This window comes from Vulpes lagopus, chromosome 6 (genome assembly GCF_018345385.1).
Source record: "Vulpes lagopus strain Blue_001 chromosome 6, ASM1834538v1, whole genome shotgun sequence".
NCBI lineage: Eukaryota > Metazoa > Chordata > Mammalia > Carnivora > Canidae > Vulpes > Vulpes lagopus.
Genome location: NC_054829.1, coordinates 36,862,314 through 36,885,918, shown reverse-complemented (window position 1 = coordinate 36,885,918; position 23,605 = coordinate 36,862,314). Strand labels below are relative to the sequence as shown.

The 23,605-nt window shown below is 34.7% G+C and overlaps 1 protein-coding gene across 1 annotated transcript in view; it reads left to right on the top strand.

The window, feature by feature from the left end:
- The window catches only part of HIF1A (hypoxia inducible factor 1 subunit alpha), a 42,141-nt gene that overhangs the window by 4,746 nt on the left and 13,790 nt on the right, over positions 1 to 23,605 (top strand). The window contains exons 2-6 of the mRNA XM_041759111.1: positions 15,170 to 15,360; positions 15,728 to 15,873; positions 15,964 to 16,048; positions 19,719 to 19,831; positions 20,389 to 20,591. Of these exons, the coding sequence (XP_041615045.1) occupies positions 15,170 to 15,360; positions 15,728 to 15,873; positions 15,964 to 16,048; positions 19,719 to 19,831; positions 20,389 to 20,591 (738 nt within the window). The remainder of the gene's footprint in view (positions 1 to 15,169; positions 15,361 to 15,727; positions 15,874 to 15,963; positions 16,049 to 19,718; positions 19,832 to 20,388; positions 20,592 to 23,605) is intronic.

Here is a 23,605-nt window from a genome sequence, read left to right as displayed (position 1 = left end):
TCTGTATATGTATTGAGTTTTATATTAAAATTCATGTTTTTGCAATAAAAACTATCAAACCCATATCATTTGACAGAAATTACCCTTTCAGAAAAATGGAAAATATAAAATCTAAATTTATTAAAAGTAAATTTAATTTTCTTCTTGACTTGTTTTTCCATAGCTTTTGAAGTGATTGTTTTTTTTTTTTAAATTGTGGTTTAAAAAATAACCCATATAATGTAAAAATTCCCATCTTAAGCATTTGTAGGTGTATAGTTCAAGTAAGTTAAGTGTATTCACATTGCTGTATAACTAGAATTTTTTTACATTGTAAAACTGAAATCATAACCATTAAGTCTCCCAGTTTCCCCTTCCTTGTTCCTGACAACCATCATTCTACTGTTTCTGTGAATTTGACTATTAAATACCTTATAAACTTGGAATCATACAGTTTTGTCTTTTGTGACTGATTTATTTCACTTAGCATAATGTCCTTAAGATTTATCCACGTTGTAGGCATGTGTGAAAATTTCTTTTTTTAATGCTGACTAATGTATACCATATTTTGCTCGTCCATTCATCTTTCAGTGGACGCTTTGGTTGCTTCCACCTGTTGGCTATTGTGAATACTGCTGCTATGGATATGAGTGTACAAATATCCCTTTAAGATCTTATTTTCAATTCTTTTGGATATATCCCCAGAAGTATGTTGCTGGATCATATGGTAACTCTATTTTTGATTTTTTTTTGAGGGACTGCCATACTGTTTTCCATAGCAGCTATACCATTTTACATTTCCACCAATAGTGCACAGAGGTTCATATTACTCCATATCCTCCCCAACATTTGTTATTTTCTGTTTTTTTATGATAATAGCCATTTTCATGGACATGTGGAAGAGGTTGTGCTTTTAAGAGTTTGTTTGTGTATAATAACCAACTTAAAGCTAACAACCAAGAACAGTTGCCAGGGAAGCTTTATCAGAAGTGAAGTTAAGCTGCTCTAAAATGAGAATTAAGTTGTTCTAGGGACTTAGAAAGATTTGATCTGCCAGTACGTTTTCAGAAAAATACTTGATTAAAATGGTATATAACTGTTTTGTTGTTGATAAAGTCCTACTTAATTGGTAACTTATTTTAAAAGATTTTTAAAAATAATTGAAATGACTTATTTGCATAAGAAAACTGTCTCTAAGATGTTACCTTTTACTTCTGGTGACCTCAGCTGTCATTTATGAGTGTTCCTTCATTTTAAAATTTCATTTGGTTATAGTATTAAAGATGATTTCAAAGTGTGATTTTCAAAATTTCTTGCTTTGCAAATGGGACAAAAATCTAGTAATGGAACATAACTTACAGTGATTCTTCACCTACTTGTGTTGAAAGTCACAATATATTTAGGCAAATTAAGTGTCTGCTACTTAATATTGCAATTTTCACTCATTAATGACCATTTCCTGTGCTGCTTCTCTTTTCCTAATAGTATGTGAGAATATGTTTTCCACTTGAAAAATACTGTGGTAAAAATAAACATAAGGTTGAAAGGCAGAAAGTTTTAAGTCTTTAAGAGTTGGGATGTATTGCTGTTATTATAGATCTTACAAATTAAGATGCTAACCACATTTCTCTAAAGTGATCCGTTCCCCTTTGTCAGTTATAAAATAGAAACGTATTTCAGGGCAGCCCGGGTGGCTCAGCAGTTTAGCACCGCCTTCAGCCCAGAGTGCAATCCTGGAGACCCGGGATCGAGTCCGGCGTCAGGCTCCCTGCCTGGAGCCTGCTTTTCCGTCTGCCTGTGTCTCTGCCTCTCTCTCTGTGTCTCTCTCATGAATAAATAAATAAAATCTTTTAAAAAAAGAAAAAGAAGGAAACATATTTCAATGGGCAAGATCACAAATAGACCAAATTTGAAACTTGTGATGTAAAAGAGAATGCTTCCACACATTAAGTTCTTAGTAAGTATCTAAATGAGCAAATGAAACAACGAATGATTGAAAGAACAAAGAGAAAGAAGCAGGGAAAGATTTTAAGGTTTTTAGGTATTTTGGAAGTCAATATTGTCCTATCTTCTATACCCTGTTTTTATTTATTTTTTATTTTTTTGAGATTTTATTCATCAGAGACACACAGAGAGAGGGAGAGACATAAGCAGAGAGAGAAACAGGCTCTCTGCAGGGAGCCAGATGTGGGACTCAATCCCTGGACCCAGGATCAGGACCTGAGCCCAAGGCAGGTGCCCAACCACTGAGCCACCCAGGCATCCCTTTATCCTGTTTTTAATAGGAATTTTTCTTATGCTTGGAAGTGTCTTATGCTACTTTAGAACTTTCTTGAATCTTGAATTTTATTTTATTTTTGTCATTTCAAAAATATAGTATCTATTAGAACCAGGCTAGAAAAATATTTTGTTAATAATAAATACAGCTATGTCACATGTACTTGGCCTTGTAAGTGACTAGTACCTTATTTTAAGGTATATTAAAAGTTAGTGCCCAACAATTCTATATATTTAGAGCACTGAGAAAAAAAAGTTTACTAAAAAAGGAATATGTGTATGGCTGCCGAAAATTAGCTAGGTGAGAGTATGGGAGGTATCTTTACCTGGTTTCATCTTTAGCAAACGTTTAAGTCTGTTGTAAACTTCCAGAAAGTTTGGACCAGTTTATACTCTCCAGCAGTGTTGGAGAGTGCCACTTTATTGTACTTCATCATCCTTAAAGTTTGTTTTTAATACGAAATATTTGGAGTTTGTAGGTGTATTGGGATTCTTTTTATTGCAGCGATGAAACACAACTCAAGTTAGTTAAGGGGGAAAGGCAGTTACTGGCTTCCACAATATAGTTTTGGTTGAAAGAACAGTTAAATCCAGAGTCTCAAGTGGTGTCCTCATGGTGTAATTCCGGACTTTCTCTTGAATATTACTTGGTTTATATGCCTTTGTTCTCTTTGCATGTTAGCCTCATTCTGCCACTGACAGGCTATCTGTATGAAATGAAAGATGGCACCTAGCATTCCCATGCCTGCGTTCATACAGTTTGTATTAAAAAATGAAAAGAAACCCCCTCTCCTTTCTGGTATCCATATAACAGTCTCCGGGATGAATGCCAATTTGCCCTGCTTGGACTATTCATTTTTAACTGTGTCAGTGGGGTTCCCTGATTACATGAGTAAATGTCTTACTGTAAAGTATTTGTATTGATGTAGATTATTAATTATCTCCTTATCTAAGGTTCTTGATCATTGCTCATATTGTAATGAATGAGTTATAGGTTTTTGTTGAAACTTCTCTAAATTCATATTCTACAGTGGTTTTTTTTTTATACCAATCATAACTGTTATGCAGCTATCCAAACTTTGCCTTTTGGAAAGCTTAGAGTCTCTTCTACTGTGGTTTAGGGTTTTCATTGCATTTCCTTAAGAAAGGAAGAGATAATAATGACTAATGGCTGAGAATTTAGGCTCTAGAGGTTGGCTGCTTGCTTTGCCACTTACTAGCTATGTGATCTCGTACAAGTTGCTTTATCTCTTTTGGTCTCACTTGCTCTATAAGTTAGGATGATAGGAATATTTACCTTATTCTTAATTTTTTTAAAATTTATTCATGAGAGAGACGGGGGGGGGGGTGCACAGACACAGGCAGAGGAGCCTGACGTGGGACCCGATCCCGGGTCTCCAGGACCACACCCTCGGCTGAAGATGGCGCTAAACCACTGAGCCACCTGGGCTGCCCAATTTACCTTATTCTTAATACTGTTGTTAGGATAAAGAGAGAGTAATCCTTGTGAAGCACTCAGGAGAGGTCTTGGCACAAAATAAGGATTTAATAAACTAGAAACTATCATTAGATTCATGTTATAATAATTATTAAGCTTTTAAAAAAGATTTTATTTATTTATTCATGAGAATATACAGAGAGAAGAGAGAGAGGCAGAGACACAAGCAGAGGGAGAAGCAGGCTCCACGCAGGGAACCTGATGTGGGACTTGATCCTGGGTCTCCAGGATCATGTTCTGGGCTGAAGGCAGCACTAAACCACTGAGCCACCCAGGCTGCCCAATTATTAAGTTTTTTTTAAGAGTTCTCTTGCAGTCTCATTATTGAGAACCACTGTAGCCTTCTTTGAGACAGTCTTAACAAAGGATGATGTTACTTGGGCCACAACATCAGTGAACCTATATAATAGTGGTAAAATATTAGAGCTGCTTTTCCTCTACATTGTTTTTTTCCCATGAACGTCTGGCTTTTGCAGATTAAATGAAGATACTTAGTTTAGGGTGTTTTTTTTTTTTTTAATAGACATGGTGTTTTATTTATTTATTTATTTATTTATTTATTTATTTATTTATTTTTAGACATGGTGTTTTAAAATATCATTTTCCATAGTGATAATGATAAAGGAGAAAAATTCTGAAGTCTGTTTATTTGGCTGTTAGAGGATGGCAAATTAAGAAAGCCTACTTATTCATGCTCTTTTGGTGTTAGGAATTCATTAAATGTCTTGTAACCTGTTTGTAGAGGAGAGTTAGAATTTGCTTGCCTTTGCTATAACATAGCTAAAATGTTTAAATGGGTTGTATGTCAAACCAGTAATCAAAGCCTTTGCTGTGAATGGAGGAAGGAGTGTTTTTCTTGGGTTACATGAACATGATTTATTTCAGTGATTCAAAAACTTGTTTCAACCCAAGACCATTCCTATAGCACCTAACCACTATGGCCTATAACAGATTATTGTCTATCCATTTATTCAGCAGATGTTTGTGCATCTAATTGGTGAAGCATATCACTGAATTGTGATGGCTCAGGCCACATTTGAGTATTTCGTTTTTGGTTTTAATACATTAATTATGTATTCCATCTTTTATTTTTCAGTATAATTTCAAGTTTGAGATTCTTGAAAAATACAGACTTTAAGATTTAAGTTTTGTTATTAATATCTATCATCACAGTAGCATCCTCTATATTGTGTTTGCTAATTTAGCCAGTCTGCTTTGAGAATTTTCTTAGACACACAAAAGTACTCTCACAAAATAGTCTATTCATTTTTGGCAACTTTAAATGTTAGAAAGTTCTTTGTTCCTGTATTTCTTAACACTCACTAATGTTTAGATATCTTTTAGAGCAAAGTTATCCCTGTGAACCTCTGAGATATGCCCACTAACATTCTGACTGTGCACATTAAAAAATGTAACTTCCTTTATTGATCATTTGGTACCAATTTGATCATAAATAAATGCAACCTCAAACACAGAAGGCTTGTAGCAAGACCTATATAGAGATCATTTAGATGATCCGGAATATGCTTTTTTTTTCTTTTTCTTATATTGCCTCCAGAATGAGGTTTAAAAATTAATTTTTAAAGTTCACCTTCAACACTGCTTTAACTCTACTGAGCAAAACCTTTGCCATCTTTTAACTCCCATGTATTACTCTCTGCAGTTGAATAAATCATCTAATTTGCCTTCCATATGACATCCTTTTCAAATATGTGAAGGTAGTTATTTCAACATCCACAAATTTCTGTAATCTTTTGATTTAAAAATTATTGAGCACCTGATTTGTGAAAAGGCATGGACTATATTAAATATGGGGGCTTCAGTCTCAGATGGAATCTGAGACCTATCAATCCTGTTACTTCCTTTTTATAGATAAGGAAACAGGATCAGAGGGTTAGTTGGGAAAATGTATTGGATTAACATTGAATAGGCTGGATTAGTGTAGGTGAAGGATCAAGACATTTGCTTAGTAGAGCTTCTCCTTTGTCATTGTTTCCAGAATCTTCATTATGGTCAGAGTTTAGATTTAGAGCTAAATGGGAAAACGCAGCATGCGATTTCTGTGTATATACCTTTATTCTCATACATGTAAATTTTTTTTCTATTCTATAAATACTTATATATCTTCTGTTATATATAAATATAAGCAAATAATTAAGGACACGTTCTTCGGAATACACACATCCACACGTGTAGTGTCGCTGACCTTCTTTAAGTTCCTGTTTCAGTTCTACCAAAAAGCATATAAGGAAAAGCATTTACAGGCTGAGAGGGCAAAGGGAGAAGACTAAGACAGGTGATATGGGGAAAGCCATTAACACAGCTGTTATTTGTAGACGGTGATTCTCAATCCCTTTTATGTTTGTGGCATTCATAAAGAGATTTAAGGTTGATTTTTTAAAATCGTTTCAAAGATTTGAAAAAAAAATACAGTTACTACATTTTTCATTTGGTCATTTTTGAAGCCCAATTATCCTCTTCTATTTTACTAAACACAAACTTTATTACTTGCTAATCATTGAGTTGTACCTCTAGCTTCTTATTCCCAGCATTCGTTCTATATAGTATCACCCATCCCATTCAGTGAAGTATTCTGACAAACATACTTGTCATAGTATGTGTATGTAGTTGCTAAAATAAATTTTTCTTTTTCAGAATTTGCTGGCTAACATGTTAAATCTCTGCTGTAAGATCTGCTAATGGTTCTCAAACTTCTGTGGCTTAAGAATCACCTGGGTATTTAGTTAATATAAGGATTTCCATGTATCCACCCTCAGAGATTCTGACTTGGTAATTTTGGAATGAGACTCAGGAATTTGTAAACTTTACTAGTAATCATAGGTGAAACACAAACCTTGAATTGCTAAGAATGCTAATCAGAATCATCTGGGAAATTGTTTTTTAAAGAGACATGACAAGTCTTCAGTTTGAATTTCCAGGGTTGGGATTTAGGCACAAATATCTGGGAAAAAAGTTTCATTGGTGATTGTGATGTATACTGTAGGTCAACCAGTGACTAATCCAGTCAAACTCCTTAGTGTATTTTGTAGTTTTTGAGTTCCTAAGTATGTGGCAATGTTAATGTCTAAGAGGTTGGATAAGTTTCCCATATATTTAAGGCACTTGGGCAGATTTTTTAAAAGAAAGTTTTTTAACTCTTTTTGGGTGTTGAACAATCCTTTGCTTTTCTGGGTTTTCTTTTTCTTTTTTTCTTTTTCTTTTTTTTTTTCTGGGTTTTTTTGAAAGACACATGAAGTATTTTCTTACAGTAGAGGGGCTCAGAGTGTTCTCCAGCCCAGGATCATTGGTACTTACCTAACTTGGTAGACATAGAGATTCTCAGGCCCCATCCAGTCCTTCTGAGTCAGAAACTCTGGGTAAGATCCAGTAATCTGTTTTTGCAGAGAACCTCCACCTTAGGCTAATAGCCTCACGTACGCATTTTTGGTTTTATTTACCTAGTACTTTATATGCATTAGAGGATCAAAGATTTTTTTGAGAGGATCAATACCAATTCTGAACCAGGAGAGAGTTGATTTAAATCACTAGGAGTAATCTAAAAACAAAAGCATATTCTTTTTACAGATAAAACTTTAATATACAATATTGTCAACAAATGTAAATCTGTTAGCTAATAAGTTTAGAGTATAAATAGAACATTTTCACATTAATACTACCTCAGATGTGATACAGATTTTATTTTCAGAATGTACCCTGAATTTAAAACAGTGATTCTTTTCTTCCCTGTTTATTTTACCGCAGCCTTAGAAAATTGAGTATTGAAGCATTTCAGGAGGTTATTGGGAGGAGAATAATACATCTTTTCTTCCGATTGTGGATATTTACAGGATATTGCCAAGCTAGTAAGACAGTAACACCTAAACCAAGAAATTGAAGTTGCTTTCAAAAATAAAAAAGTATATAATAGTGTCAGTTCACTGAATTTTTCTTACAGTATAAAATATTCTGTGGTCCTGCTATCTTGAAACTGCTATTAATATTTGTAAACTTTGCTAACTGTATACTTTTGTATATTTCTGATTTTATATATGCGTTTATAAGTTATATGTCCATATGTATGTATGGACATACATTTATTTACATATGTACACATGTATTACAGAAATGAATTCATACTGAAATTTAGTTCTATAACCTCTTTTCACATAATACTATATTGTAACATCTTCTGTAAGCATAGATTAATTTTCTTAGACTTTGCCTTGTCTCTTAGTTTTGTTATTTGATTGCCTTGTCTCTTAGTTTTGTTATTTGTTATTTGATTTTATGGAAAGATTATTCCTAGGGCGTATGTTGTCAGGGATTGAAAAAGACAAGAAACATAAAGATATATTTGTCCTAGAATGTAAGCTCCATGGGAATAATAACATGGTCTGTTTTGTTTATTACCCTATGCTAAGAACAGTGTCTGGCTCATTGGAGATCACTAAGAAATGCTTGTTGAATAAATAAATGACATCCTCTAATATGAATATCCTAAAGGTTCACTTTTTAAGTTTATTGATTAGAACTCAGAAGACATTTTCCTGGATAAAATAATTATAAAGAATAACTAGCTATCCTGAAAATGTAATTTACATTTAATTTGAAATGTCAAATTTTTGCTGTTTTTTCCATTAAGTTGGGATATAATTTTTAATAAACATTATCTGTTTCATCTTTTCTGGTTTTACAGCAATTACCAGGTAGAAAATAAATCCTGTTAATCATAAGAATACTCTAAATAATAAATATACTTGTGTAAGGGTAACCTCCCCTTGAAATAAGTCAATAGGATTAGAAATCAACCTAATAAAAGCTTTCATGTCTTAGGATGAAAATTACAACACTTTTTTGAAAAAGATTGTAGAAAACAGAGTCAAGTCTTCTCTTTCCAGCTGGGCTAGGAAGACATAATTGTAAAGGTGTTGACTTAATTGGTTAACAGCATTACCTACAACTCATGCATTTTCCTGACCACATTAGCTTAGGACAAAATAGTAGAAGACATTAGAGTATAGATCAGCGTGATAAGGGAAAATAATTTTAAACCTTTCACTTCTTTTCAATACATTGGTGTTCTAGTTTCTTTGCTTTTCTCCCTATGCCTCCAGATCTCTCTTCTGGCAAAATCACCTGCTCTCCATGGTGATTGTATTGATGCTATTCACTGTTGTACTACTTGGTGGTTTTTTTTTTTTTTAAAATCAATAGCTTTTTTCTAACTTAGGTCTAGATGCTTATGAAATACTTACTTGCATTTGAAAATGCATATCCGGATAATCACAGTAAATCCAAATAGTATGCCTTATTCATAGTACATATTATTATGCTGTTCAGTTATGATTGCAATATGTAGTATCACAGGAGCATTGAAGAAGCACAAATTCAGGGATCCTAAAAAGAATATCGAAGGGGGCAGTCAACCTTTGATGGACTTAAGTCAAAGTCAAATAGAAGATTAGGGCCAAATACTAAAGCCAAGTAGAACTTATGCACATCTCTATTAAGAATACAAAGATGAGGGACACCTGGGTGGCTCAACGGTTGAGCATCTGCCTTCAGCTCAGGTCGTGATCCCGTGGTCCTGGGATTGAGTCCCACATTGGGCTCCCTGCATGTAGCCTGCTTGTCCCTTGGTCTCTGCCTCTCTCTGTGTCATGAATGAATGAAATCTTTAAAAAACAAAAAGAATAGAAAGATGAAGGGTGCCTGGATCGCTCAGTTGATTAAGCGTCTGCCTTGGGCTCAGGTAGTAATCATAGGGACCTAGGATTGAGCCTGCTTCTCCCTCTCCCTCTCCTTTCTCCTCCACTCGTGGTGGCTTGCTCTCTTTCTCTCAAATGAATAAATAAAATCTTTTTTTTTAATTTAAAAAAAATATGAAGATGAATGAGGAGGTTTCCTGCCTCCAAGAAGCTGTAAGGATTATAGAGAAAGAGAAATATGGTCGACCCTTGAACAATGCAGGTAGTTAGGGATGCTGACTCCCTGCACAGCTGAAAATCCGCATATAACTTTTGACTTCCACAAAATGTAACTATAAAGTGTCTTCCTCAAAAAACTTAATAGCCTGCTGTTGACTGGAAGCCTTACCAATTACTATTAACACATATATTATGTATGTTTTACTGTATTCTTAAAATAAACTTAGAGAGGGGATCCCTGGGTGGCGCAGCGGTTTGGCGCCTGCCTTTGGCCCAGGGCGCGATCCTGGAGACCCGGGATCGAATCCCACGTCAGGCTCCTGGTGCATGGAGCCTGCTTCTCCCTCTGCCTGTATCTCTGCCTCTCTCTCTCTCTCTGTGTGACTATCATAAATAAATAAAAATTAAAAAAAAATTTAAAATAAACTTAGAGAAAAGAAAATTTAAGAAAATCTAAATAACATTTACAGTACTGTATTGTATTTATATAAAAAAAATTTCTATGTAAAAGTGGACCTACACATTTCAAATCTGTGTTGTTCCAAGGTCGTCTGTATGTAGCAGAATAATAAGAATGGTGAGATCTAGGGGAGAGAAGCAGTTGTGGAAGACAGAACAGAAAGTAATGCTGGAGTTGAATCTTGAAAGTTTTTTATGTACATTTAGCAAGCCACTTTTTGAGAAGGATACCTGGGGCAGAGAGACTGAGCCAGAAAGAATGAAATATTATGCTTGTGAGTAACTACAACGTGGCCAAAGAATGTAGAAAATAATGAAGATGAAGAGATGGATAGGGAACTAGCTCTAAGAGAGGGTTTCCTTAGAAAATAGATTTAGTCCTGTGTACATTTGATGGGATTTTAAGCAGGGCATAATATCCAATTTCTTATTTTGGAATGATGATTGTGGTAGTAATTTGAGGGCAAAATTAAAGCAGAGTAATAGTGAAGTAGTTGAATCAGTGGTTCCCAAATCTCACTGTATATCTGTGCATCTTGGGAGTTTTTAAAAACCCAGAATTTTGGGCTGGGCTGAATCTACTGAATCAGAATTTACAAAGACAGCCCAGAAGTTTGAAATGTTGAATGTCCTTAAGTAATTATGATGCGCTTAGAACAGCATTTCAAAATAGGGCATTAGGAAACTATTTCTACAATAGACTAGGTGGGAGGCTGTCTAAGTTCCGTGAGGACTGTTCTGTGTATCACTATGTTCTTGTAACTGGCAGTTTTTAAAATTAAATATTTATTTAATGGATATTTCTTGAATTAAGGAAGTTGGTTATTCTGAGGTTTAGGAAGGTGACTTCCCATCTTATGTTTTCGTTCTCTATATAGAGTTATAATTAAGTGAGCTAATATGTGAAAATATTTAACACAGAGCCTGACACATACTAAGTGCTCAATAAATGTTAGAAGGGGAAAGTTCTCTTCATCTTTTCTCTTATACTTTGTGTGATTAGGTATCTTGGCAATTGGCTTATGCCTAGCCAGGTCTGAAGTGAGTATGCAGATTGGTTTTAGGGGATTCAGATGTTGAGCAAATAAAACACCAACAATAGTGAGCTAGGGGATGTTTGAATAGCTCCTCTGTAGAAATTAAAGACTGGTGGGAATATATGACGTAGATTGAATTACTATCTAATGATTCTCTTTCCTTAGTGTTTGGCAGTATCCATTAAACGTTGTATTGCTTTGTAAAGCTGTTAGTGGAGTCCAGAGCATCACCGCTGTAGGTGCTTTTGAATTAGACTCCAGGAGAGAGCCTGGCCATGAATTCTTCTGAATGGCTTAGAGTCAAGTCTTGAATTCCAAAGCCAAAGTCTGTACCCCTCCTTTATGTCTTTAGAGATATGAAATAGACAAATTATGAACTTTATAATGTCTGGATATATGTATACTTAGTAATTACAATGAGTTTCTGAGAGGCAGCAGAGTCTACTGTTAACAGCATGGTTTCTAGAGCTAAATTGCTTGAGTTTGAATACAGGCTCTACCATTTATTTAACTCTGTAAACTTGGGTAAGTTATTTAACCAGGTTCCTTATATGTAACAGTGATGATAATAAAAAGTAAGTTAATTAATGAGAAATGTTTAAAATACCACTGTGTGTATAGCAAGCATCTTGGAGTTTGGATTTAAAGCTGCAGGCCAAAATGCCAACTGAAGAACATGGAAATTTCCTTTGGCCTGAAATTTTAAGGAGTGCAGGGCAGTTAAAAGTGTGAGATGTACAATTTTCATCTATCAGTTTGTCAAAAATTGAAAAGATAAAGAAGATCTGTGATATATACTACTGCAGAGTGCATGGGCAAATAGACACATTCATCAGTTAGCAGAGATAAAAATGGGTACAGACCTTTTTGGAAAGGTAAATTTAAATGCCACATCCTTGAGATCATGGAATTTAACTTCAGAATGCCTGTCCTGTAGAAATACCGGCATAAGAAGTGGAAGACAGCTTGTAACTTTAAGGCCAGAAAGAGTTTTTAAAGCAGTAAATAATAGGGTTGAGAAATTTCTTTAAAATGTATACATTAACTTTATTAGAAATAGGATGGATCAATTGTTAACACTTTGAATGATTGACTCTAACTTCAGTTCTTTGGGGGGGGGTAAGATTTTATTTATTTATTTATTTATTTATTTATTTATTTATTTGAGAGAGAGTGTGTGTGCTAGCAGGGGAGTTGCAGAGGGAGAGGGACAAGTGGATTCTGCACTGAGCACGGTATTCAATCCCACGGCCCCAAGATACATGACCTGAGCTGAAATCAAGTGTTAGACATCTAACTGACTGAGCCATCCAGATGCTCCTAACTTCAGTTCTTAAAGTCACATATATTTACAATCAGGAATGCTAACAGGTTTTTCTTGTGTAATTAGACAATGCAGATGAATTAAAATATCTGCAGTTTTGTGTTCTTGTTAATCGGAAGAATACTAAACATTCTCTATAAAATGGCTACTGCTATTCAATTTTGTATACAAGGAAGCTTTGTGACAGTGGCTATAAATTTTTTTCCTAGATATATTTCCTATACAAAATGATTTCAAGATATAATTGTTAGCTTCTTGTCTAGTACTGTATGTTAAATAATAATAAAATAAGTGTGACACTACAGTATCACAAAGCTATTTTGCTACTTTACTCATTAGTCCCAGAACAGAGAAATGGGTAAGCAAACTGTTCAAAAGACAGAATTTTTTACTGTACTCTTACCTGATTTCTACTATGATTAGCAGATGTGAAATAACACTTTCTGCATATATGTCAGTGCAGAACTTTACTTGATCTGTACTTAATAAAAACAAAGATGGAATTGATACTTTAGAGAAATACAATGACCTTATTTACATGTATAAAATCTGCCTGCTTTCTTCTGGTCTACAAAACTTTTATTGTGCAATCTAAGTAGTAAGTAAATAAATAGTACAGGCTTCATCTCTGTGGGACCTAGATGCCATGGTCTACCAGAAATTTCTTGTTCAATTCTGTAATTCTGTGGGGAATGACCTATTAAAAAGAGCTTTCCTCTGAGTAGACAAGAAGCTGGGCAGTTCAGATGCTGAAATTCATTTGCACTTTGGAAGTTATAGCTTTAAGCTAAGCAATTTTTTTTTGTATATTTTTTTATTGGAGTTCAATTTGCCAACATATAGCATAACACTCAGTGCTAAGCAATGTTTTAAAAGCTCCCATAGTAAAAAAAAAAAAAAAAAAAAAACTCCCATAGTTACATGCAAAGAACATGATTTTCATCATCTTTTTCATCTAACTCAGGTTTGTCAACTCTTGAAATATCATATTGTTTATCAGTGTGTATAATACAGTTGTTATTCACTTGTTATACAGCATAGTGGGAGCATGTGCTGTGAACCCTGCCTGTTTTTTTGTTTATTTGTTTGAGACTATTGCTTCTATGATTGAACTTTGCAGTTTTGCAGATAATTTGGAGGGAGGAGAGATTTGAGGTAGATACGCTTATTCTTAGGATACAAGGATTAAGTGAAATAATTCTGGCAAAGTCCTTGCAATACTGCTTGCTAAGTGCTCAATAAATGGTAGTGACTATTTTCAACATTTAATAAATAATTGACTTAACAGAATTAGGTTGAGGGTCATAGGAAAGCAGCTGAGTATTTGAGCTAGAAATAACATTCTTCCTTAAGATAAAACACTGTGGAAGAGCAAAGACATGGGAGTAAAAAAACAACTGTGTTCAAATTCCATCTGCTGTACAATGGCTGTTTTTAACCTACTGTATAACCTCATGTGTAAAAAGGAATAATATTTAACCTATTTACAGTTTAGGAGAGAACTAGGCATCTGGTATTTGGTGTCTTGACACATAATAGGTTTTAATAAGCAATAGCTATTAAAGAAGAAACTAAGGACAGAACCAGGTTTAAGCCTTGCTTACCTCCAGCTGGGTCAGGAGGCATAGATGTTGCCACACAATTAAGCAGAGGAATATGTCTCTGCTTGCTGTGACTTAGGAAAATCTTTCTGACTTTATTCTTGGAAGAGTTCCCTAAAGATATGTCATTGTTTTGACACCTTTATTAATCTTTGTTAACCTATTTCTTTGAATTCTTACCGTTGTGCCACATCTTTTTTTTTTTTTTTTCTCCCTATACTCCTGCCTTTATTTGGTACCTGTTGTGCCAGTAATAGAATAGGGGCTGATAAGGGAAAAAGCAACCTGAAAATGGTAACTTATTATAGCAGTCAATATTGCTCATGTAGTAGGGTAGGGTAGAGGATGGGAAAATACTGGAGTCAAAAGAAACAAGTCAAAAATCAGTCTGTACCTGCAGTCTGTAGTCAGCTTAACAACTCTTGTTTTCAAGTTAATATGTACAACTTTAGTTTCACTAGACTTTGTGGTGATTTCTCTACGTTGAGACTACTTCTGAATGGCTGTGAGAGTGCAGCCTTACATACATAGGCAACTTTTTAGATTTTGGCTAAAACAAAAACATCCTAATTGCATATTCCAGGGAGGAAATACCCTGTTTCAGACAGATCTAAAACTTCATCTTGGGGCAGCCTGGGTGGCTCAGTGGTTTAGCGCCACCTTCAGCCCAGGGCGTGATCCTGGAGACCTGGGATCAAGTCCCACCTTGGGCTCCCCGCATGGAGCCTGCTTCTCCCTTTGCCTGTGTCTCCGCCTCTGTCTCTGTGTCTCTCATGAGTAAATAAATAAAATCTTTTTAAAAAGTTTAAATAAAACTTCATCTTGGACCTCTTGTGAGAATTCCTTATGTCTTCAGTAATCCAGAAATTTGTATACTTGTATTTTACATTCTTACTTGTACATTCATGTACTAAACAAATCTCTATATAATTTAATCTACATGGTATCTTTTAATTGTTCCGTGGAAAGCAGAAAAGTGTAAAATTAATTATATCCAAGCAACAGCAAACTAACTTATATAAGTGTTCTGTTTTTCTCTCCTCTCCTCTTTCTCTTTTGTTAAATAGAATAAGTTCTGAACGTCGAAAAGAAAAGTCTAGAGATGCAGCCAGATCTCGGCGAAGTAAAGAGTCTGAAGTTTTTTACGAGCTTGCTCATCAGTTGCCACTTCCTCATAATGTGAGCTCGCATCTTGATAAGGCTTCTGTTATGAGGCTTACCATCAGCTATTTGCGTGTAAGGAAGCTTCTGGATGCTGGTGAGTTTTACAAAGATGTAATAGGCCTGAAAATTAGAAATTAGAAGTAATTAGAAGGTGGTCATACTCTCACTCCTTTTTTAATGTGATTTTAATTGCCTGCTTTTAAAGCTTCAGTAAGGAATTTTTAAGATATTGGCCTTTCCCCCACCTTCCTATACCTATCTTCCTCTAATAACGTGACCCTTCTTTCTCTTTTCAGTGGTTTGCTTGCTATGTTAACCTTAAATAATCATTAAAAACAGCTGGCAAATCTAATTGTAGTTTTTAAATAAAGTGTTGGGAAAACTTTATAAAAATATCTAAATATTATCATTTAAGTATAACTTTTACATTAATTATTTTTCTTTTCATGTGCCCTTTTTAGGTGATTTAGATATTGAAGATGAAATGAAGGCACAGATGAATTGCTTTTATTTGAAAGCCCTGGATGGTTTTGTTATGGTTCTCACAGATGATGGTGACATGATTTACATTTCTGATAATGTGAACAAATACATGGGATTGACTCAGGTAAAATACCTACATATTAATATTAAGAACCCTTTCTGTATGTTTTTATGATTTTATGATATAGATCTAATTTTTTAAATGTGTTTACAGTTTGAACTAACTGGACACAGTGTGTTTGATTTTACTCATCCATGTGACCATGAGGAAATGAGAGAAATGCTTACACACAGAAATGGTAAGAAAAGTCTATTGTTTGATTTAATGTAACAAGTGGTTTTACAGAATAAGACACTTACTAATTTTAAAATTTGCTGTTGTATTAACCTAAGGCTCAAAACATCGTTTCATGTTTAATGTTCTGTTCTTTGTGAAATCTGCATTATTCTGTTTTTTTAGAGATTTCATAAAAAGACTTAAAAAAATTTTAAAGCCCACCTAAGTCCACGAATAATTATAAAGATATAAACCACATTAAATGGAAAAGTAAATAAAATCGGGACCTTCAAAGAAGTCAATTTATAGCGTACAACTTTAAGGCCAAGGGAAATCATAATCAAATAAGAATTTAGATAGTTACTACACTTGAGGTACCAGTTTGCATTCAAGCTTTCTAAAGGACCAAGAAAAAGAAAAGAGAAAGTTCACCAGATTTTTAAGAGCTTAATAACTGCTTATTTGACCTCAGGATATTCACGGTTATTTGAGACTATGTAGTAAAATTATAAAGTATTATATTATGGATTCTCCCACTTTAGCAACAACAAAAAAGACCAGTAAGACCTCTTAACTCTTAGGAATGAATTATTAAAAATAAGTTTCTAAGATTTTTGGAAAGTACCTCTTGAATTATGAAAACTTAATAACTAAAGAAGTCTCTTTACACCTATGCCTTCTTAAACAAAATATAAGGATAATTTGTAAAGTTATCACAATGAAAACCTGTCATTCTGCTCTATAGTTCTTTGCTGCTCTCCAATGTGTTTGCTTGCTTCTGTATTAAACAACCTCAAGTTCATAACATTTTTTGGATATTTTTATGGTTTTCTTTTTCATCTCATTTACAATAATAGTTAACCTCTATTTAGATAGTATTGTGTGCCAGAACATTGTTCCCTGCTGCTATGTGCTTTAACTTCTTTTTCCTCATAACACCCTGTGAGGTTACTATTTCTATTTTACTGAGGAAACTGAGGCACTGAGTTATTAAGTAACTTACCAAGATTATGTAAGTTATTAAGTAACTTACCAAGATAAATGGCAGAGTGTAGGTTAAACTCAGGTAAATGGAGATGAGTCCACACTCATTAGTACTTTGGAGATATTTCATGTTCACCAACTCTCACTACATTCTGTGGTCACTTTTGACCTTTCCAATAGGAGCCCTCTTCTGTTTTTTAATCTCATACTTTGTGTTTACTGTGAACTTGGAAAGCAAATATATAATTTTTAGAATTTTATATAAAGGAAGAGTAAATATACTTCACACAGGGTCCTAAGTGGGCGGTCAGTTAGTTTAAAATAGGGCTTCTAGTGTTTAGACTTTGAAGTTTGTACTGGCTGCTTAGTGCTTCCCTTGGGCTAGACTATGAATGGATGGATATTAGGAAGTTTTGTTTTGATTTGGTAATGATGTTAATGCATTATTCTAAATCAAATATATTCTACATAATATAGTTTATTTATTTATTTATTAAAAAGATTTTATTTATTTATTCATGAGAGACACAGAAAGAGAGAGGCAAAGACCCAGGCAGAGGGAGAAGCAGGCTCCATGCAGGGAGCCCAATGTGGGACTCAATCCTGGGTCTCTAGGATCACGCCCTGGGCCAAAGGCAGGCACCAAACTGCTGAGCCACCCAGGGATCCCCCATAATATAGTTTAGAAGTATATTTTTATTTTTTATTTATTTAGTCATGAGAGACACGCAGAGAGAGAGAGGCAGAGAACACAGGCAGAGGGAGAAGCAGGCTCCCTGCGGGGAGCCTGACGTGGGACTCGATCCTGGATATCCAGGATCACACCTGGTCTGCAGGCGGCACTAAACCACTGCGCCACCAGGGCTGCCCTAGATGTATATTTTTAAACAAACTTTTTCTCTTTTTATTTTTGTAAACAGATGGGTTTTTATGGTACATGAACTTTCTGGAAATCATTCCTGAAGTAATGAATATTTGATGTTGCATTGGGAAGGAAAAACTGCACTTTTCATTTTTAGAAAAGAGGGACTGCTGCAATGTATCACATTCTAATGATATGCTAAGAACTTGTGGTGTGTTTATATGACATAGTCCTATTACTTTTTCATTTAAATTCTAAAATGATGACTTAGAGTCCATTCAATTATTATAAGATATGATTTATTTTTAAAGGTCTGAAAATTTAGTTCTTTTGAAATTTTTTTCCTTTAGGAAAATGCTAGTACCTTGGTTTTTAAATTAATCTTCATGTCTCAATTCAAAAGCTTTGGGTTTCCAGAAGTCAGTACAATTCAAGCTTAGATTATTAAGGACTGAAAATCCACAGAGAATTTACAAGTAAATCTCTGCCAGCACCACAACTACAACTCACCTCTGTACCACCACTGAGACCAGTATGGTTCTCATGGCATCTTCTTAAAATTGATTCTCAAATGCTTCTAGGGAGGGCAAACTTAATTTTTGAGTAAACCCAAATAATTTGTATCAGCATCAAGACCACCCCCTTGCCTAGTTCCATTGGTATGGAACTAGAACTCTTCTAGAATTCTTCTTCCTCAAGAGTCCAGCATTTCCAGCTAATAAGCCTAAATTTAAACTTAATATCTTGTTTCCTTTCTACTTGACACTTTTCTTTCAGTATATTAGCCTTAAAATCTTCAGATCTTTTTTCTTTTTAAATTTCTCTCCTCCCCAACTACTTCCATCAGTTTTCAAGTTTTTATAGATTCTAGTTCTTCATATGTCTTTTGTCACCCTTTTCACTTCTGCTACTGCTCAGCCCCTGATTACCATCATTATCCTGCGATTCTAATGCATCATATATATTGCTTCTGGATTAATATACCTTAAATTCCTGATTGTGCTTCCCATCTCAGAATTTTTTTTAGAAGTTTCACGTTGCATATTTAAGACAACTCATTAGGCCATCAGAAGTCCTCCATTATTAACAACCCTAATCTTCCCTTTCTGTCTCATTACTCTTCTGCAGGTACTTCATATTATAGCATCCTGAACTATCTACTGTTTCCTAGACATGTGTTCTCTTTTCCTCATCTCTTGTGCTTTTCATTTTTTTTTCCCTTCTCACCATTTCTTAGTACTGTAAGGTTTGGAATGGGAGTAAATAGATCTGAATTTATTTCACTCTAGTTTTGCTTGGAAAAGTCATTCAGTATGTTCATTTATTTGCTTTGTTTTTTTCCTCTAGCAACAAAGTAGAAATAATGTCATGCCTGCTTTACAGGAAGATTTAAAGAAAAATCAGATAAATAAAAATGGTATTTGCTTTGAAAAGAAAGTTGCTGACTTAAAAGTTCTATAAATATAGGGAATGCTTATTATAAATTGAGCTAACACATTTAGCAAAGGTTTAGAGGAGTTTGCTGCAGTCTTTTTTTGGGATGTGCTTGTAAACTGATAGCACAATTACAAGGCAAATTTATACCACATTTATGTTTCTTTGTAATTTTGCCAACTTCACAAGCTTGAATGTGAAATGATTAACTGCTGTCTGAAACCAGGGAATCATTGGGAGTTGTGAACCCCAGTTAGTGATTGAATCATGTTAGATCCCTTGAACGTGTTGGAGTGTGAATCATTATTCATGCTGAGACTTATTAATTGAATATAGCACCTTTGTGCTACTCTGACTGTGACAAACTTAAAAATTTAGTTTTTAAATTTTATTTCATGCTTTCACTCATTAGGCCTTGTGAAAAAGGGTAAAGAGCAGAATACACAGCGAAGTTTTTTTCTCAGAATGAAGTGTACCCTAACTAGCCGGGGGAGAACTATGAACATCAAGTCAGCAACATGGAAAGTAAGTAAAAATGACTTGTGAGTAGTGATGTATATCCCAACACTACTAATACATAAAATAGCATTAGAATTGTGAGGGAAAACTTACAGTTATTTATTAGCATTTGCAGAGTTACCATCCCAAACTAGAAATCTCTCTTTGAGGCATGAACTTAAATTGTACTGAACTAACTTAATCAGTTGGCTTTGCCACCCATTCAGTGTTTGAGTCTTGATAGAACTTAATTTTCTGTTTATTTCATTTCTTTGCTCAGTGTTGCAACATTCATCGAAGTAAGAAATAACAAAATAATAAACAGCCACTATGATGAAATGAATGAAAAATCAGCCCAGATTTGTCTGAAAGAAAATTTTTAAAGAGTATTTTATGGTTCCTGAGTTACATGAGTGGTGTTACCCAGGAAACATTTATTGATTTCAAAGATATGGTTAATCCACTAACGACAATAAATTTTATCAAAGCTTATCTGCTGTGTCACACTTCAGATGTTTATCTCTCCATTTTTTAACTAGCATTTTATGTTTTTTAAAAAACTGCTTTGTTTTCTTTGTACATAGGTACTTCACTGCACAGGCCACATTCATGTCTACGATACTAATAGTAACCAATCTCAGTGTGGGTATAAGAAACCACCCATGACGTGCTTGGTGCTGATTTGTGAACCCATTCCTCATCCATCAAATATTGAAATTCCTTTAGATAGCAAGACTTTTCTCAGTCGTCACAGTCTGGATATGAAATTTTCTTATTGTGATGAAAGGTAAATAATATATGTAAAATATAACTTGAAAATTTTAATTAGTCCCTAGTGTATTTTTTTTTACCATTCACTATAATAAAGACTGCGAATGCTTCCTTCCACGAAGTTGAATAGTGATACATTGTAGAAGTCAGTAATAACTAGATTAACTTTGTAGATTAATTCAGCTGCATTTATCAAACACTGTGCACTATGAATACTCTATCAAGGTGCTATCAAAAATCATAATGATGTCGTTTTCCTTTAGGGGTTCTAACTTATTTAAAAAGAAACATATTTCAAAGATACAATGCATTATTTGGGGAAGAATAAAATACTTTTGGTTATGGACTAGAGAGGAAAATGATCATCTCCTTACCCTACATAATGCCCATGATTTATTTCTATTGCCTTTTCCCAAATTTATGTCCATATTTATTTTTAACTGCAAAGTTGATATTTTATCTGGATAATCATCTATATTAATAAACTGAGTATTTCTATAATTGAACTATACCACTATTGCCCCAAAACAACAACTTTAAAAATTGCGCTGTTTTAGTAATGCTGACATGGGTAGCGTACCACTGTAGATACATAACTCCTGCAAAAATTTGGAATTTATCCTTAACTTTTCTTTTACTATCTCTCTTTTTTTTTTTAAAGATTTTATCTATTTATTAATAAGAGACAGATTGGGAGAGACAGATGGAGAAGCAGGCTCCCTGTGGGGAGCCCGATGTGGGACTCCATTCTAGGGCCTGGGATCATGCCCTGAGCTGAAAGCAGACGCTCAACCACTGAGCCACCCAGGCATCCCTCTTTTACTTTCATCATCTGTACTCAGTTGGTCTATAAATCCTATAGATTTACTATCTACATATATCTCTTGGTCCATTCCCTCCTTTCTACCCTTGCCTTCCTGCCACTGAATTCTTCAGCTCATTATTACAACCTTTGGCTCAAATTTTTGCCATAATCTCCTAGGCTGTCTCTCTGCCAAAAGATTTATGCCCTTTTAATCTCTCATTTACATCCCCCAAAAGTGGACTTCATTATGTGAAAATCAGATAATGTCATATTACTGTTGAAAATGTGTCAATTGTTTCCCTTTGTCTTTACACAGAAAAAACTTGGGTTTATAAAAATATTAGAGGAGGGCAAGGGATTTTCTTTATCAAAAGATGTACCTTTTGAAAAACTGAAAGAAAAATGGACCTCTACAATAAAACCCAAACTTCTTAGCATGGCCAACAAAAATCTTTATGATTTATGATCTGGCCCCTGACCACTTCTCTAAATTAATCAGGAAGAGGGGATTACTCTGATGTCCCCAACATCCTACAGCTAGAGAACACCACAGCTAACTTGCTGTCTTAGTTCCTTTACACTTTTCCCATTCAGCGATGAAGTTTTCTTCAATTCCTAACACATATTTATCTTTCAAGAGCCATCTACTTCTTTATGGAACTTCCCTTTATCCTTCAAGAAACTATACTATTCCTTGTGCGTACATCTGTCAACATTTTTTTCCACTATTGTAATTATTTGCTTACTTGTCCCATTTTTTTTTTTTGTCCCATTTTTTTTTTTAATGTATGCCTGTGTAATATAGTAACTGAAGGCATAGATTCCGCAGCCAGAGTACTAAATCCTGACTTTGCTGCCTATATCCAAATGATCTTGGCACATCAGTTTCTTCATCTTTTGTTTGTTTGTTTGTTTGTTTGTTTATTTTGTTCATGAGAGACACAGAGAGGCAGAGACATAGGCAGAGGGAGCAGCAGGCTCCCTATGGGGAGCTTGATGTGGGACTTGATTCCGGGACCCCGGGATCATGACCTGAGCTGAAGGCAGTTGCTCAACTACTGAGCCACCCAGGTGTCCCAGTTTCATCTTTGGTAACACTTTATGTAGGGTCAACTTAAAGATTGTATGAGAAAACCAATTTTAAGCACTTAGTCATGATACAGAGTAGATAGGAATCCCCCACCCCACTGGACAAGGAAATGTGACAGAACTCTGGCTTTAAAATCCCATAGTCCTGGATTCAGTCCTGGCTTGCAGTTCTGATACTTACCATGTGGCCTTGGTATTTGACCTTAACTATTTCAGATTTTATGATCCTTACCTGTTAAGTAAGGGTAATATTTCAAAAGGCTGTTGCCAGGATTAAAGGAATTTGTTGAGTGCCTCATACACATAGTGAATGCTTTACCACTGGTGTCAGCTATCAGAAAAATGAAGACAGAAAAACTAACAAGTACTTTATGGTGTTTATTTCCATTATTCATGTGAATATATGAAAGAACAGATTTTTTTTTTTTTTTAAGTTTTTGAACTCTAGCAAAGTATAGAGGTAAGCTGGGGAGAAAATTCTAGCAGAGCTAGAATGAGAATTGAGAAAGGGAGTGACATTTCTCTCTGGTTATATAAAAAAACTGGCAGAATGATCATGACAGAAGAGTAAAGACTGCCAGCTTAGAGAGCAACCAAGTAAGGTTTTCAGTTTGTCCAGGAGATTGCTGTTTTCTGGTTGGAGCGCTTTCTAAAAACTTCTCACATCTAAAACCCCTAAGAACTGAGGTCTAGAAAAATTTTTGCCCAATTTTGAGAAAAGCTAACCTATCAAGCTTCTGGCATTCAAACTGTCTCACAATATTTACTGTACCAATTTCCATGTATGGTCATTTAACACATTTATTTGAGCATCTACAAGTTCATGGCAAAGTAGAAATGAAGAGCAACAGTTCTTGCACTTGGGACACTTAAAATGATTGAATAATATGCTGTGTAGTTGCTTTAGATCCTAGTCCTAGTCCCTTAACACTTTTTGATAAGATTTTCTGGATCACTTCCCTTTTTGGTACAGAATATAAGTTATGTAATTCTCTAAAGTTAAATTGATTTTCTAGGAAAATATGCTTTTTATATTTTAACATCTTGTATCCCTTAGTGATAGACATACCTCAACTCAGATTGAGAAGTACTGATTGACATCTAATTAAACTAGAGCTTCTTAACATGATAATACA